This window comes from Piliocolobus tephrosceles, chromosome 21, assembly GCF_002776525.5.
Source record: "Piliocolobus tephrosceles isolate RC106 chromosome 21, ASM277652v3, whole genome shotgun sequence".
Taxonomy (NCBI): Eukaryota; Metazoa; Chordata; class Mammalia; order Primates; family Cercopithecidae; genus Piliocolobus; species Piliocolobus tephrosceles.
Genome location: NC_045454.1, coordinates 1,710,925 through 1,726,461, shown reverse-complemented (window position 1 = coordinate 1,726,461; position 15,537 = coordinate 1,710,925). Strand labels below are relative to the sequence as shown.

The 15,537-nt window shown below is 56.4% G+C and overlaps 2 protein-coding genes across 4 annotated transcripts in view; both read left to right on the top strand.

Moving 5' to 3' along the window:
- Positions 1-11,496, top strand: part of PPP6R1 (protein phosphatase 6 regulatory subunit 1) — a 29,624-nt gene extending 18,128 nt beyond the window's left edge. Inside the window, exons 10-24 of one of the 3 annotated variants that reach the window (XM_023184435.2) lie at positions 483-617; positions 1,279-1,343; positions 1,526-1,641; positions 1,728-1,813; positions 1,938-2,027; positions 2,109-2,206; positions 4,627-4,684; positions 4,776-4,954; positions 9,063-9,199; positions 9,292-9,472; positions 9,604-9,674; positions 9,782-9,863; positions 10,397-10,507; positions 10,587-10,658; positions 10,740-11,496. In XM_023184435.2, coding sequence (XP_023040203.1) covers positions 483-617; positions 1,279-1,343; positions 1,526-1,641; positions 1,728-1,813; positions 1,938-2,027; positions 2,109-2,206; positions 4,627-4,684; positions 4,776-4,954; positions 9,063-9,199; positions 9,292-9,472; positions 9,604-9,674; positions 9,782-9,863; positions 10,397-10,507; positions 10,587-10,658; positions 10,740-10,743 — 1,485 coding nt within the window. In that variant the 3' untranslated portion in view covers positions 10,744-11,496. Of the gene's footprint in view, positions 1-482; positions 618-1,278; positions 1,344-1,525; positions 1,642-1,727; positions 1,814-1,937; positions 2,028-2,108; positions 2,207-4,626; positions 4,685-4,775; positions 4,955-9,062; positions 9,200-9,291; positions 9,473-9,603; positions 9,675-9,781; positions 9,864-10,396; positions 10,508-10,586; positions 10,663-10,739 lie in introns of those variants that run through there. The other 2 variants (XM_023184437.2, XM_023184436.3) reach the window with 2 other exon arrangements.
- Positions 11,497-11,979: 483 nt separating this feature from the next.
- TMEM86B (transmembrane protein 86B) lies at positions 11,980-14,628 on the top strand. The gene is made up of 3 exons (XM_023184438.2): positions 11,980-12,567; positions 12,821-13,067; positions 13,694-14,628. Exons 1-3 carry the CDS (start codon positions 12,517-12,519, stop codon positions 14,074-14,076), a joined length of 681 nt encoding a protein of 226 aa, XP_023040206.1. The 5' UTR covers positions 11,980-12,516; the 3' UTR covers positions 14,077-14,628.
- Positions 14,629-15,537: the final 909 nt, after the last annotated feature.

Genomic DNA, 15,537 nt, shown 5'->3' with positions numbered 1-15,537 from the left:
GGGCTGGGGGTTCAGGGGCGGGGGTGGGGACCGGACTGGGCTGGGGGTTCAGGGGCGGGGGTGGGGACCGGACTGGGCTGGGGGTTCAGGGGCGGGGGTGGGGACCGGACTGGGCTGGGGGTTCAGGGGCGGGGGTGGGGACCGGACTGGGCTGGGGGTTCAGGGGCGGGGGTGGGGACCGGACTGGGCTGGGGGTTCAGGGGCGGGGGTGGGGACCGGACTGGGCTGGGGGTTCAGGGGCGGGGGTGGGGACCGGACTGGGCTGGGGGCTTGGGGGCTGGTGCGGGACTGGACTGGGTGGGGGTTCAGGGGCGGGGGTGGGGACCGGACTGGGCTGGGGGCTTGGGGGCTGGGGTGGGGACCGGACTGGGCTGGGGGTTCAGGGGCGGGGGTGGGGACCGGACTGGACTGGGGGCTCGGGCGCTGGGGGCTTAGGGGCTGGGGCAGGGCCTCTCTGGTACCAACCCTGTGTCCTCCCATAGGACCTCTTCTTCCACTATGTCTTCAACAACTTCTTGCATGCCCAAGTGGAGGGATGCGTGAGCACCATGCTGAGCTTGGGGCCACCTCCTGACAGCAACCCTGAGACGCCCGTCCAAAACCCTGTTGTGAAACATGTGAGCTGGGACTCCCCGCTCTCCTCCTTCTGGCCCCATCCCCTGTGGGCGCACCCTCTCCAGAGGCCCACCCCTCACTTCTTCCTCCCACAACTGTTTGTTGGGTAGTGTTAGGTGCCAGCACCCAGATGGGATGTGGGAGGCATGGCCAGGGAGAAACGGGGATGAAACATGCAGGTGCAGGGAGCAGTGGGCTCCTGACTTGAGCCGAAGAGCTAGGGGTGGGCGGGAGCAGACCTGCGAGCGGCTGTGTGTGCATGAGTGTGCACACGTGTGTGTGTGTGAGAGAGCATGTGTGTGTTAGTGCATGCATGTGTGTGAGCATGTGTGTGCATGCGTGTGTGAGCATGTATGTGTGCGTGTGCACGCATGAGTGTGTGAGCATGAGTGTGTCAGTGCATGCATGAGTATGTGAGCATGTATGCATGTGTGTGCACGCGTGCGTGTGTATGCATGCACCACGTATTCTTCGTAGAAAGACCAGAGATACTTGGCTGGATGCCAGGGTCCCAAGCCCCAGCTTCCACCCCTCCTTCCCACTCCCATGTGGATGAGCTGGGGCCTGGTGAAGCGTCTGCTGAGGAAGGGACCTCTGCTGCAGTGCAGAGCTCCCCGTACGTGTGCAGACCCCCCCAGGCCATCCTATCCTGCTCTCCCACAGCTGCTGCAGCAGTGCCGCCTGGTGGAGCGGATCCTGGCTTCCTGGGAGGAGAACGACCGTGTACAGTGAGCACCTGCTGCCCTTTGTGTTTCCGGGACTGGGACTGCCTGGGTGGGGGATGGTCAGGCTGGGACTGCCTGGGTGGGGGACTGGGTCGGGACTGGGACTGCTTGGGTTGGGGGATGGTCGGAGCTGGACATCCCTGGGTCCAGTCCTGGCTTCTAGCCGTGGCCTTCACTCTTGCCAGGTCTGCGGGAGGCCCTCGGAAAGGCTACATGGGCCACCTGACGAGAATGGCCAACGCCCTGGTGCAAAGCACAGAGAAGGGGCCCAATGCAGAGCAGCTGGGACAGCTGCTGAAGGGTGAGGGTCCCCAGGCCAGCCTGAGGGTTATGTGGGGCCTTGAAGCCAGGGGATGCCTCACGTCTTCACCCCTCTCACCTAAGCAGAGCTGCCCAGCGAGCAGCAGGAGCAGTGGGAAGCCTTTGTATCGGGGCCCCTGGCGGAGACCAACAAGAAGAACATGGTGGACCTGGTGAGGCCCGGATTCTCCTACCGCTTCTCTCTCTTGGGCCAGTCTTAGCGTCCCCGTCCTCGTAGCTGCCTGCCCACCCTCGTCTGGGGGTCCAGCAGGCCCTGACACCCCGTCCTCTCCCCAGGTGAACACCCACCACCTGCACTCCTCCAGTGACGATGAGGACGACCGGCTCAAGGAGTTCAACTTCCCTGAGGAGGCCGTGCTGCAGCAGGTGGGCCTGGGGCTGTGCGGGGCTGTGCTGGAGTGGGGTCCCGTCCAGCTCCCTCCAGCCCCAACCTCCGCATCCCCACAGGCCTTCATGGACTTCCAGATGCAGCGCATGACCTCCGCCTTTATTGACCACTTTGGCTTCAATGATGAGGAGTTTGGGGAGCAGGAGGAGAGTGTGAAGTGAGTGTCTCCCGTGCAGGTCAGAGCGCTGTCCTGCCTCTGCAGCAGCAGGCGCGCCTACTTGTGTCAGTCCCCGCACCCACCTGCATGCCCTGCGGGGCTCAGCCTGCAGCTGTGGCCGCTTCTGGGCACACGTTGGCCATGGCCTTGTGTGCGTGTCTGCAGCCTCGTGTGTCTGCCTCCTCTTACATGAGTTCCGGCTCTGCAGTCTCTTCTCTCCGAGGGGCAGGCCATGAGGGTGGGGCACAAACATCTTCTGTGCTGGGGACACAGAGCAGGTCCCTCCCACTCCTGGAACTAGCCTTAGGGGTCCCAGGTGGGAGGGGCTCAGGGTAGTGGGGACCAGCAGGTCCTGGCGCAGGGACTGTGAGGCAAAACTGTGCCTGCCTGAATGCCCTCTGGGTCACGAGTCCGCCAGACACGAGGGTCCAGTTCTCCCCTCCACAGGCCTTGGGGTGACCAAACATTTTTTTCCAATTACCAATTCTGCTTGTTTTGATTTGTGGGGCAACATCTTAACGTCAGTCACCTCTGGGTGTTGTAATCATGAACTTTTCTGAGTTTCTTGCCACAAGCGTATGTTGCTTCTAGATTCAGAAAAAAGTGACCGGACGGAATGCCTCATGCCTGTAATCCCAGTACTTTGGGAGGCTGAGGCAGGCGGATCACCTGAGGTCAGGAGTTCGAGACCATCCTGGCCAACATGGTGAAACCCCGTCTCTACAAAAAATACAAAAATTAGCCAGGCATGGTGGCATGTGCCTGTAGTCCTAGCTACTTGGGAGGTTGAGTTAGGACAATCGTTTGAACCCGGGAAGCGGAGGTTGCAGTGAGCTGAGATTGCACCACTGCACTTCAGCCTGGGCAACAGAGCGAGACTCCATCTCGCTCTCCACAATGAGCTCATATACGGCCAGGGAGACTGAGTCCCCAGGACATAGCCCATTAATGTGTGGGAGCTGGATGGCTGCCTATGGCTGCCCCAGGGTTCCTGTACAGCACAGCGTGAGGGGCACCACGATGAGAGATAGTCAGCTCTGCCTCACTTAGTCCACAGCTGGACAGAGGTCCTCTCAGGTGCAGACATGAGACCCCCATGTGTGCTGCTTCCATGCCCAGCGTGGAGACTTGCAGAGCGTTGGTCTTTGTGGGTCAGTGGCCTGTGCCGAGACCCCCGGAGAAGATGCTCAAGTGAAAACTGGGCTGGGCACAGTGGCTCACATCTTAATCCCAGCACTTAGGGAGGCCAAAGCAGAAGGATCGCTTGAGTTCAGGAATTTCAGCCCAGCCTGGGCAATGTTGTGAGACCATCTCTGCTTTTTTAATTAAAAAAAAAAACAAAACCCATCCTGGCATGAGGATGAAGGGACTGACTGGTAGATGGCATTAGTATCACCAGCTGTCCTTTTGGGATGAAACTATTAGCACTTCCTCTACCAAGAAAATTCCAGAGAGGTTAAAAAGTTAAGCGAACAGAACCAAACCTAGGAAGAGTTCCGGAGTGGAAAGTGGATGACGGGTTTGATCACCTCAGGGCTGAAGATGCTGCCCTGCAGAGCTCCTGTAGCAGGAGAAGCCAGGTCAGCTGAGGCTGCCGGTGCCACGGGGACATGGGCTGCCCCGCCCTAGATGCCCTGTGTGCCCAGCGTGATCTCTGCTCTGCTGCTTCTCTGTGTCGAGGAGGTACTGAGGACACTTGCCTTGGAAGGTGGTTGGGAGAATGAAGTGCGTGAGTGATGCCTGTCACATGCTTGGTGTCCCTTATTAATAATTAACTGCCCTTTATCCATTCATCTTTGTGGCACAATTTTTCATGAATTTGAGACAAATGATCCCTTGAAGTGTCCCTAACACGTGGGACAGAATGTGGACCCTCATGTTGAGGGAGGTGGGGTCCTGGCAGGCTCAGTTCAAGTTCTGATGTGATTCTTTTGCCCGTAACTTAGAATTTCAGCCACAGACTGTAGACATCTTGAGGTTAGGGGATGTGCTTTACTGGGCTGTAGCCTCAGACGCTGCTTGTGCCTGGCTGGTGTGAGTGTTAGCCTCCTACAGATGCCCCAAGGATGGGGACAAGGGCATGGGTCTGAATCCCTCTCTGGCACCTGTCCTTGGAGAAGCCTGAGGAGAGTCACTTAACATTTCTGAGCCCCATTTTCTCATTTCTAGAGCCAAGGGAAACAGTTTACCTCAATGAGTGGTTTTAAGGATTTAAAGTGATCATCTATGTGAGATGTTGATATTCATGTATATATTGCCGCTTAGGACCCGTGGCTTGGGTTGTGCGTGAATTTGCAGATACTGACTCTGCAGGTAGTGAGGGTCAGCTCTACGCTGAGTGAAGAAAGGAATGTGGCCTTGTCCTGTGCTGCCCCCACCCCCAGGTGTACCCTCTCACCATGCCTCGCCTTCTCTCCTAGTGCACCTTTTGACAAGACAGCCAACATCACCTTCTCCCTCAACGCCGACGATGACAACGTGAGTACTGCCCTGTCCCCTGGTTGTGGCAGGTGGAGGGGCGTGGGACTGTGTGCAGTGTGGCCCATCCTCCTACCCCTGTGCCCTGCAGCCCAACGCCAACCTACTTGAGATATGCTACAAGGACCGCATCCAGCAGTTTGATGATGATGAGGAAGAGGAGGACGAGGAAGAGGCCCAGGGCTCAGGGGAGTCTGATGGAGAAGATGGCGCCTGGCAGGGCAGCCAGTTGGCCAGGGGGGCCCGTCTGAGCCAGCCCCCTGGTGTCCGGTAAGTCCCCCTCCAGTTTCCCTTCTCCAAGCTTCCACCGCACAGCAGGGCCAAGGGGTCTGCCAACACATTTGGGCTGAGGCTGAAGTGAATAAAAAAAATAAGGAAGCTGCATTGGTGTGTGTATTAGTTGGGGGCACTTCCACTTTTGTGGTGATATAAATCTAATTCAAGGCCAAGCATGGTGGGCTCATGTAATCCGTGAGTGCCTGTAATCCCAGCACTTTGGGAAGCCAGAGCAGATGGATTGCTTGAGCTCAGGAGTTTGAGACCAGCCTTGGGCAACATAGGGAGATCCTGTCTCTACAAAAATGAAAGTTAGATGGGCATGGTGGTGTGCACCTGTAGTACTGGCTACTCAGGAGGTAGAGGTGGGAGGATGGCTTGAGCCAGGGAGGCAGAGGTTGCAGTGAGCCGAGATCATACCACTGCACTCCAGTCTGGGCAACAGAGCCAGACCTGTCTCAAAAAAAAAGGTTAGATGATGCATTAAGAAATCAACAAATTAACCAGGCACAGTGGCTCAAGCTTGTAATCCCAGCACTTTGGGAGGAGGCCAAGGTGGATGGATCGCTTGAGCTCAGGAGTTTGAGACCTAGCCTGTGCAACATGGCAAAACCCTGTGTCTACAAAAAAATACAAAAATCACCTGGATTGGTGACGTGCGCCTGTAGTCCCAGCTACTCGAGAGGCTGAGGTGGAAGGGTCGCTTTAGCCTGGGAGGCGGAGGTTGCAGTGAGTTGAGATCGCACCACTACACTCTAGTCTGGGTGACAGAGCAAGACCTGGTCTCAAAAAAAAAAAAAAAAATCAACAAATTAAAAGAAATCTAATTCAAATGAGTTTAAGTTATAAAAAGAAAGGGATAATCTCTGTGGCTGAAAAAATAGGCAGGTCCTTGAGATATGGCTTGGTCTGTGTGCGTCTCTCTCTCCCCACCTCCCCCCTCCTTCCTTCATCCCTTAACTTCACTTCCTCTTGTTAGCTCTCATGCATGTTTTCTTAGAAAGGGGGATAAGATGGTCCCAGGCAGCTTCTCTTTCCTCTAATTCCAGTAAAATGAGAGCTGGTGATGTCCCTCTCCAGTGAGGCTGTGATCAGTTTGTAGTGCAGATGTTACATTGTTTTTTTTCTCTTACTATGGCCGGCCCCAGAATTGCTCTGATGAAATGGGTTCATGCCATGTAGATTTGACAGTGTGAGCACTAAGTCACCATCTGCAACTGAGTTTTTGCCTTATGACTTTTGATTTGGGAATTAGGCTGTTTTCACTTTTTATTGACATGTAACGTGAGTATAGACGACTGTACAGATCCTAAGTGTGTGGCCAATGGACATCCTCAGTGCCCAGACCCAGGAGCAGGACCTTCCCAGTACCCACATCCCCTCTGCTAGCCAGTATCCTCCCTCCTGAGGGTAAAGTTGTCCTGGCTTCTAACCCTGTAGATGAGTTTTGTCTCTGTTTTCACTTGATACAGCATACAGCACTTCCTTTTGTGTCTGACCTCTTTTGCTCAGCACTCCACTTGTGAGCTCCTTCCCTATTGTGTGTTTGGGCGCCCCTCGCTGTCATGTAGTGGGGCCGTGCTGTACGTGATGAGCTTGAATTGCTTGTTCTGCAGTTGACAGGCCTTTGGGCAGGTTCCTGTTGCTCACTACCGTGAGTGCAGCTGCTATGAATACTCCTGAACATGTTGTTGGTACACAAGTGTGTCATTGCCAAATCCAGCATCTTGACTTAGCCCTTTGTTTTCTTCTAAGAGTTTTATAGCATTATTTCTATGGTTTTCGATTCATTTTGAGCTAAATTTTGTATATGGTGTGAGGTGGGGGTTCAGTCTAGCTTCATCCCTTTACATGTAGATAACCAGTTTTCCCTGCACCAGTTGTTGAAGACACTGTCCTTTCTCCACTGAATCATCTTGGCACCTGTGTAAAAAAGAAATATTTGACCATATGTGTGAGAGTTTGTTTCTTCCCTCTCTGTTCTGTTCCATCAGTCTGTTTGTCTTTATCCAGTACCACACTGCCCTGGTTGCTGTTGCTTTATAGTAAGTTTTGAAAATGGGAGGTTTGTTGGGCATGGTGGCTCGCACCTGTAATCCCAGCACTCTGGTAGGCCAATCAGATGGATCACCTGAGGTCAGGAGTTCGAGACCAGCCTGGCCAACATGGCAAAACCCTGTCTCTACTAAAAATACAAAAATTAGCCAGGTGTTGTGGTGGGTTCCTGTATGTAATCCCAGCTACTCAGGATGCTGAGGCAGGAATATCGCTTGAACCTGGGAGGCAGAGGTTGCAGTGAGCTGAGACTGCACCATTGCACTCCAGCCTGGGTGACAAGAATGAAACTCCCATCTCACAAAAAAAAGAAAATGGAAGGTTTTAGTCTACCAACCTTGTTCTTCTTTTTCAAGATTGTTTTGACGTATTTGGGATTTCTTGAGATTCCATATGAATTTTAGGATCAGCTTATTACTTTCAAAGAAGAAGCCAGCTAAGTTTCTTAAAGGGTTCTTCTAATGCGTGAACATGGGTGTCTGTTTATGTAGATCTTAAAATTTCTTTCAACAGTGTTTCGTAGGTTTTAGAGTATGAGGTTTGTATTTCTTTTAAGTTTATTCCTGTTTTCTTCTTTCTGATATATTGTAAATGGAATTTTCTTGAAATTGTTTTCAGATTGTTACAAGTGTATGAAAATACAATAGGTTTTTGTATGTTGATCTTTTATCCTGCAACCTTGCTGAACTAATTTATGAATTCTTAAAGTTTTAGTGGATTCCTTAGGATTTTCTATGTACAGAATCATGTCATATAAATAGAGATCATTTTCCTTCCTTTCAAATCTGGATGCTTTTAATTTCCTTTTCTTGCCTGGTTGCCCTGGCTAGCCTCCAGTACAATGTTGAACAAAAGTGGCAAGAACAGGCATCCTTGTTTTGTTCCTGATCTTAGGGGAAGCATTCAGCCTTTCCCCATTTAAGTGTGCTGTTAGTTGTGGGGTTTGGTAGATGACTTATATTAGGTTGAGGAGCTTCCTTTATACTCCTTGGTCATTGAGTATTTTAGTTTACTTTTAACTATATACAGATATATTACTTTCCAGTTAAAGTAGTCAGTCACTCTGTTAAGACAAAAATATGTAGTCAGCATTTTAGACATAGTATATAGTCCCATACTGCATCTTTGGGTCAAAATGGACCATATATATGACAGTGGTCCTGTAAGATTATAATACTCTATTTTTACTGTATCTTTCCTATGTTTAGATACACAAACATTTGCCATTGTGTTATAATCGCCTATAGTATTGAGTACCGTAACGTGCTGTACAGGTCTGTAGTCTAGGAGCAATAGGGCTATACCATAGAGCCTAGGTGTGCAGTGGGCTCTCCCCTCCAGGTGTGTGTAAGTGCACTCTAGAATGTTCACAGAATAGTAAAATCTCCTAATGCTGCATTTTTCAGAACGTACTCTCCCTGTTACAGCTTACCCCTTTCCTGGTTGATCAGCACATAGATTGCAGATTGCTTGGGTTTTCTTCATGTTCCCAGGTGTGTGTTAGTCAGCATTCAGCCAGTATTTTTGGAGCAGCTATGGGTGCCTGGTAGTTTCTCAGGGCTGAGGACACAGCAGTGGCAACAGTCAGTCATCTCTGCCTTGTTGGAGTTTCTAGTTGGAGGGAGAGTAGTGTGACGCCTTCTGTCCAGAGGGTGGGTCTGCTGGTGGGAAGGCCTGTCACTGTGATGACAGTGTGAGGTGACAGCTGGGAGGTGACTGAGAGCGGGTGAGTGGGTCTGTCTGCTCTGGCTGCCGTGGCTGAGTCTCAGCCCACTTCCCCAGGGCCTACCCTGCATGGATGATTGGGGACGAACGGTCTCCTTACGGCTTCATCCTGTCCCTGCCTGCTTGTGTTCTCACCTTTGGCTCAGAACTCCCTCTCCCAGCCTCTCCTGGTGTCATCACACCCCAAACTCCCTGAACCCTTCTGTGACCTGCCGGTCATCCCAGCCCACTCTCCTTGGGCTGACCCTGGGCTGCAGGGAACGGGATGGGTGTCGGCTGGTCTGTCCCACACAGCTAGCTGACGAGGCGGTTTCTGGGGCAGGAGTGGAGGCAGCACAGACAGTGAGGATGAAGAAGAGGAGGACGAGGAGGAGGAGGAAGACGAGGAGGGCATTGGCTGTGCAGCCCGTGGAGGGGCCACCCCCATGTCCTACCCCAGCCCTGGCCCTCAGCCTCCAGGTGAATGAATGGGCGGTGTGGTCAGGTGTACACAGGGCTGTCTGCCTGCTACCGAGTTCACCCTCTATGCCGCTCCCCCAACTCCATCCCAGGCCCCAGCTGGACAGCCACCTTTGACCCAGTGCCTACAGATGCCCCGACCAGTCCCCGAGTCTCCAGGGAGGAAGAGCTGCACACTGGGCCTCCAGCCCTACAGGGACCCCTCAGTGTATCCCAGGACCTCCCCACCGAGAACCTGGCCAGCCCTCCTGCCCGTGATGCCCTGCAGCTCAGGTGAGAACCAGATGGGACGGGCTGGATGGCGCTGGTATCCCGAGACCAGGAGGTGGCCTTGGGGTCCCAGTCCTCTCATAAGCTCGAGTGCTAACCCTAGCTGCCCCCTTGGGCTGCCTCTCATCTACCAGGTCTCAGGACCCCACACCCCCCTCAGCACCTCAGGAAGCCACAGAAGGCAGCAAAGTCATAGAACCCTCAGGTGAGCCCCTCTTTGCCCTGCCCACCTGTGGCCCTGGGCAGAGAGAGCAGCCTGGCCAGCTCTGAGCTTGCTGGGAGGCTGCAGCTGAGATCTCTCATCCCCCACAGCCCCCTGCCAGGCCTTGGTTAGCATCGGGGACCTTCAGGCCACCTTCCACGGGATCCGTTCTGCCCCCAACTCCTCGGACAGGTGAGCAGCGAGGTGGGGCTTGCTAAGGTGAGGGGCCCGGGTATCAGGAGAAGTCTTTTCTCCTCTGCGGTGAGGTGGGCTCTGGGTTCATCTTGTCCCTGAGCTGCTCCAGGTCTCCTTTGGAGGACCCCCAGGCCTAGCCTCATGTTGTGCCCTGGCCCCCTGCACTCTGTAGGCTGGTTCTTAGTAGCCTGGGATGCTTGGGGCCCTTGAGCCCCCGGGTTGGGAAAGGCTCGCTGGAGGGTGTGAAGGATTGGGAGGGTGAGAGCATGCAGAAGACCTCTTGGGGCTGTCTCAGCTGGCCTCGAGTGCCTCTTCCACAGGGACAGGAGGCAGGAAGAGGGTTGCTTGTCTTCCTGCCCAGGGCCATGCAGTCCCTCCACTCTAAGCCAGCTGTGTCGTTGGGAGGCCCCTCCTGGTGGGGCAGGTGGCAGACACACACCTAGTGAGCCGACTTCAGTCGTCTGGGGTGTGAGGGTGTCAGCAGGTGACAGTGGGGGCCACGCTGACAGCCGTACCTTCCTCACCCACAGTGCAACCAGAGACCCCGCTACCTCTGTCCCAGCCTCCGGGGCCCACCAGCGCCCCCAGACTACAGATGGGGAGAAGAGCCCAGAGCCCTTGGGGCTTCCCCAAAGCCAGAGGTGAGCACCAGGGCAGCGGGGCGGGGCAGAGCTGGCGGGGCGGGAAGTGACCTCTGCACACCCGTCTCTCCTGTGACAGTGCCCAGGCCCTCACGCCTCCTCCGATACCCAATGGCTCTGCCCTGGAAGGGCCTGCATCCCCAGGCTCCCAGTGAGTGTGGCTGCAGCCTGGGGCTGGGTAGGTGGGGCTGGGCCTGCTGGACCCTCACATGACGTCTCCCTCTGTTTCCAGATAGCTGCCTGGTGCGGCAGCGGCGGCCAAATCTTCCGTCCTCCCGTGGATCTCCCAGGGTGGGGGCAGGGCGGGTCCCATGATGGCCCCCGGTGCCCTCATCACCCTGAACCCCCCACATTCTCTCCTCTGGACCCCCAGGAGGCGGGTGCCAGGGAGACAGGCCCAACCCACCCCCATTTGCACTGAGAAGAGAAGTTTTGGAGCATTGCCTCCTAGAATAAAGATAAAGAGAGTCAAATAGAGAGAATGGAGAGAGAGAGAAACGTATATTATATATTATATAGAGAGAGAGGGAGGAGAGCGAGAGAAAGTGAGGACACCGAGCTGGGCTGGCGGCTCCAAAGCACAGCATTCCCCGTTCCGTCCCAGCGGGGGCTGGTGTTGGGGGTCCCGGGGTGGCCGCCCACGTGCCCAGCCGTCCCGTGCTCCAGCGCAGAGGGCCACGCCCACACCCGGCCTTTCAGCTCAGGTCCACCATGGGGGGCGGCCCAGCGCAGCGGGGGGTGCCAGAGGATCCCTAGTGGGGGCCGTGCCTTTGCCCAGACCCTGCACTTTCAACCAGGCCAGTCCGGCTCTGGGGAGCAGGGGCCTCCCCGGCAACACCCCTAGGGGCCTTGAGGGTCTGGGGTCCCAGCCCTGTTGCCAAGTGGCCTTGTCCCCAGCTCCCTCCTCCAGGCTGGCGTGAGTGTGCGTGTGTCCGTGCCGAGCTTCTATTTCATATTGCAAATATAAATAAAGGAAGACAGTTTACGATTCTGCTGGTCAGACCTTACGTTCTGGGATGCGGGATGGGGAGCCTGTGTTATCCCTGCACCTCAGAGGCTGGGGGTGCTTCTGACCCAGTCTGTCCCAACACTGTGTCCTGCCGGGTGGAGCCCTGTGGCTGCAGAGGCCCCAGGCTGGGCCAGGCGCTGGCTGTGAGGGCTCCTGCCAGGCCTACCCCACCTGTGGGCAGAGAATAGAAACCACCGACAGGGGCTCACATCCCTGCTCCTGCCCGCACTTACCCCCAGTAACCAAGCCCAGCATTGAGGCCGGGCTCTGGCGCCCAGTAGGTCTGAGTCTTTCAGGTGGAAGTGTAGGCTGGGTGTGCAGCGAGTGGCACGGGTGAGCGGCGCTGGGAAACCGGAGCATGTGGACCGGGCCATGAGGACGGCGTCCTCACTTGGGTGGCAGTTGGCTTGGAGGTCACCTGGGGCTCACTCCGCTAACAGGAGAGGGTGCTTATTCCCCGCATTCATGGTGGTCCCTCCTCGTCAGCCATTGAAGCGGTGTTTGTGGTGGAGCCCCTGAGGGCTTGGTGGGGTTGAGCAGCATGAGGAAAGGCTTCATGGAGCAGGGAGGGAGATGGCTAGGGCAGCAAGTGAAGGACGGACTCGCCTTCCCATCCCTCCAGGGGTGCTCCTGCCAGCCAGCCCCTCCCTCGCTTTCATGAAGGGGTGGCCTTTGGAATTCTGCACTCCATCTCTTCTGATTGGGCCCAGGACAAGGGGACGGGCATTTGTGGGCCGCCGCCCCCCCCCCCAGGCAGACAGGAGGAGGAAGCCGTGTCCCAGCAGGCTAGGGCAGAGGGACCCCCGATGCCAACAGTGCTTTATCAGCGGGTGCCAGGCAAGGCCGTCCCCAGGGTGAGGACAACATCTCTCTGGGCCCTGTTATCAGTCACAGAGTCCACAGGACGCTCCTTGGGTTAACGTGTAACCATGAGCCGTCCCCTTCACCCCCTGAAGCCACTCGCTCCCAGATTAGGTCACTCTGGGGGTATCAGGCCAGCATGGACACTGGCAAAGCGGGGCAGACCCTGAAGACTCACTGCTCAGCCCAGGTGAGAGCCTTCCGAGGTGTGCCTGGGGCTGGGGGACAGGCCCCTGGAACCCCAGCAGTCGGTGGGTCTGGGAGCTGCTGTCCTTGAGTTGGTTGGGACCCTGGGAAGCTGGGTTCTGGCAGCCTGGTCCCTGAATGGGTCCAGCCTGTACAGCTGGGGTCCCAGGTAGGGGTGGGACAGGAGCCACAAGATCTCAGTCCCAAGAACGGGGGCTAGGCTGGGTTTCGGCTCAGCAACTCCCCATTCCCCAAAGCGCCCAGATGTCTGCAGGTGGCTGAGCCCCTTCATCCTCTCCTGCTGCGTGTACTTCTGCCTCTGGATTCCCAAGGACCAGCCGTCCTGGGTCGCTGCCCTGGTCAAGTGCCTGCCCATCCTCTGCCTGGCCGGGTTCCTGTGGGTCGTGTCCCCAGGTGGGGGCTACACCCGGCTCTTCCAAGGAGCCCTCTTGTGCTCGGCAGTGGGGGACGCCTGCCTCATCTGGCCTGAAGCCTTCCTCCCTGGTGAGCGGAAGCTGCCATGATGCCTTCCGGATACCCGTGTGAGGGAGGCCCCAGCACTTGGATGGGAGCCTGGGGTGCAGAGGGCTCCTGTGAGAGCTCCAGTGGTCAAAGGCACGGTGGGGGGCGCAGCCGTGACCGAGGTAGCTCCCACTCCAGCGAGGGACGGGGGCAGGCGGTGTTAGGGCAGTAGCTGGGGGTGGCAAGGGCAGTGAGGACCCGCTGGGGGTGCTGCAGTTTGAAGCAGGGTTGCTGAGGAGGGTGTCACTGAGGAAGTCACATTTGGGCAGAGCAGAAGGTGCTGTGTGCTTGTGTGGGGGAAGGGCAAGTGCAAAGGCTCCGGGACAGGGGTGTGCCAGGTGCTTGTGGCCGGGCAGGCCAGGGTGACTGGGCAGAGTGGCTGGGGAGCCGGAGGGCAGGGGGCTTTGGAGGCCAAGGGAAGATGGGGCCTCCTGGCGGTTCTGAGCAGAGCAAGGATGGACACTGCACGTGGGGAGGCCTGCAAGGAGGCTTGGCCAGGGTGGGGCCTGGTGCTTTGGGACGGCCCTTATTTTAGGCCATGAGGGGTGACCTTGGGGCCATTCCTAGGATGGGCCTTCCTCACTGGCACCCCACCCCTCTCCCACCAGGCATGGCCGCCTTCGCCACCACCCACCTTCTCTACGTCTGGGCCTTCGGCTTCTCTCCCCTGCAGCCTGGCCTGCTGCTGCTCATCATCCTGGCTTCCGGCCCCTACCTCAGCCTTGTGCTGCAGCACGTGGAGCTGGATATGGGCCTGCCTGTGGCCGCCTATGGGCTGATCCTGATGGCCATGCTGTGGCGCGGCCTGGCCCGGGGCGGGAGTGCCGGCTGGGGCGGGCTGCTCTTCACACTCTCTGATGGCGTGCTGGCCTGGGACACCTTCGTCCAGCCCCTGCCCCATGCCCGCCTGGTGGTCATGACCACCTACTACGCTGCCCAGCTCCTCATCACACTGTCGGCCCTCAGGAGCCAGATGGCCAAGACCGACTGACTAGAGAGCTTGAAGGGCCGGTATTCAGGCCCTCTCCTCTTGCAAAGACCTGGGCCTCCCAGACCAGCCCAGCCTGAGAAATACCCTCAGCAGCGAAGCTTCCTCACGCCTGTCCGCAGGCGCCGCCGCCACCGCCGCTTCCAGCTGAAGACGTTCGAGGACCATTTGCGGAATTCCAAGTCCACTGCTGAGTTCCAGCTGCCTTCTCCAGGTTCTGACTCCAGATCCCTGGCTCCTCAGCCAGGCCCACACGTGGCCCTCCCAGCCACCAGCCCGCCTCCGTGTTCTGTGTCGGCCCCACAGTCTGCCCGCCCCCAGCTCCTGCTCTGAATCGTTTTTCTTATCTTAGTAAAGTGGGTGTGGAACCATAGATGTTGCTGTTACCGTGGGAGAGGCCTCGGGGAAGATCATTGCGATTAACCATCGCGGTTAATGACAGCAAACGGTTCTAGGTCACTCCCCACGGACCAGGCCTGGTGCCCAGTGGGACCCTCCCTGGCCCTCTGGTGGGAGTGGATTTGAGGAGATAAAGTGAGGATTGTGCAGAACTGAGCCAAGAGAACTGTTTGGTCTCTGTGTTAGTTTCCTGGGGCTGCCGTCACAAATTACCCTGAACCAGATGCTTTGAAACAAGATGAATGGACTTTCCCGCAGTTCTGGAGACCCAGAGTCCAAAATCAGGGTGTTCTCCTGCCCATGCTCCCTCTTAAGGCTCTAGGGAAGAATCCATCCTTGCCCTCTTGGCTTCTGGAGGCTCCCAGGAATCCCTGGCTTCCCTCGGCCTGTGGCTGTGTCTCTCCATCTTCACGTGACTCTCTTCACCTGGCAGCCTCCCTCTGTGTCTGCATCCTTCTAGGGACACAGGTCATTGGATTTAGGGCCCACCGTAAACCCAGGGTGATTCCATCTCAAGATCCTTAAGTATGTCTGCAAAGACCCTGTTTGTAAATAGTGTCACCTGCATAGGTACCTGGGGTTAGGACTTGGACATATGTTTTTAGGGGACACAACCTGCTGCAGTCACATGCAGTATTGGGAGAAGGGTAGGAGGCTTGAGAATGAGGAGGGAGGGTGGCAAGGGGGTAGGAATCAAATGGGAAGGAGGAACCCAGCTGTGCTCCTTGTCAAGGCTGTGTGACCTTGGCAAGCTGCTATCCCTCTCTGGTCCTCAGATTCTGCATCTGAATACTTGACAGGTTCCAAGCTGCTCTCCAAGACCCTATTTGACTTCTGCATCCATGATGTGCTTTTAGTGACTCATAGCAGAGAGGCAACTTCTCCATCCATGGTCAGCATTTAGAGATTCTTATAGCAGTGAGGCGACTTCTCCACCCATGGTCAGCATTTAGAGACTCTTACAGCAGAGAGGCGACTTCCCCATCCATGGTCAGCATTTAGAGACTCTTACAGCAGAGAGGCGACTTCTCCATCCATGGTCAGCCTTTAGAGACTCTTACAGCA

Bases quoted from the DNA above. Each gene is read 5' to 3' on its own strand.
- TMEM86B (XM_023184438.2), top strand. From the start codon at position 12,517: ATGGACACTGGCAAAGCGGGGCAGACCCTGAAGACTCACTGCTCAGCC. The intron at 12,568-12,820 runs GTGAGAGCCTTC...CATTCCCCAAAG, and splicing joins AGACTCACTGCTCAGCCCAG to CGCCCAGATGTCTGCAGGTG. The intron at 13,068-13,693 runs GTGAGCGGAAGC...CTCTCCCACCAG, and splicing joins GCCTGAAGCCTTCCTCCCTG to GCATGGCCGCCTTCGCCACC.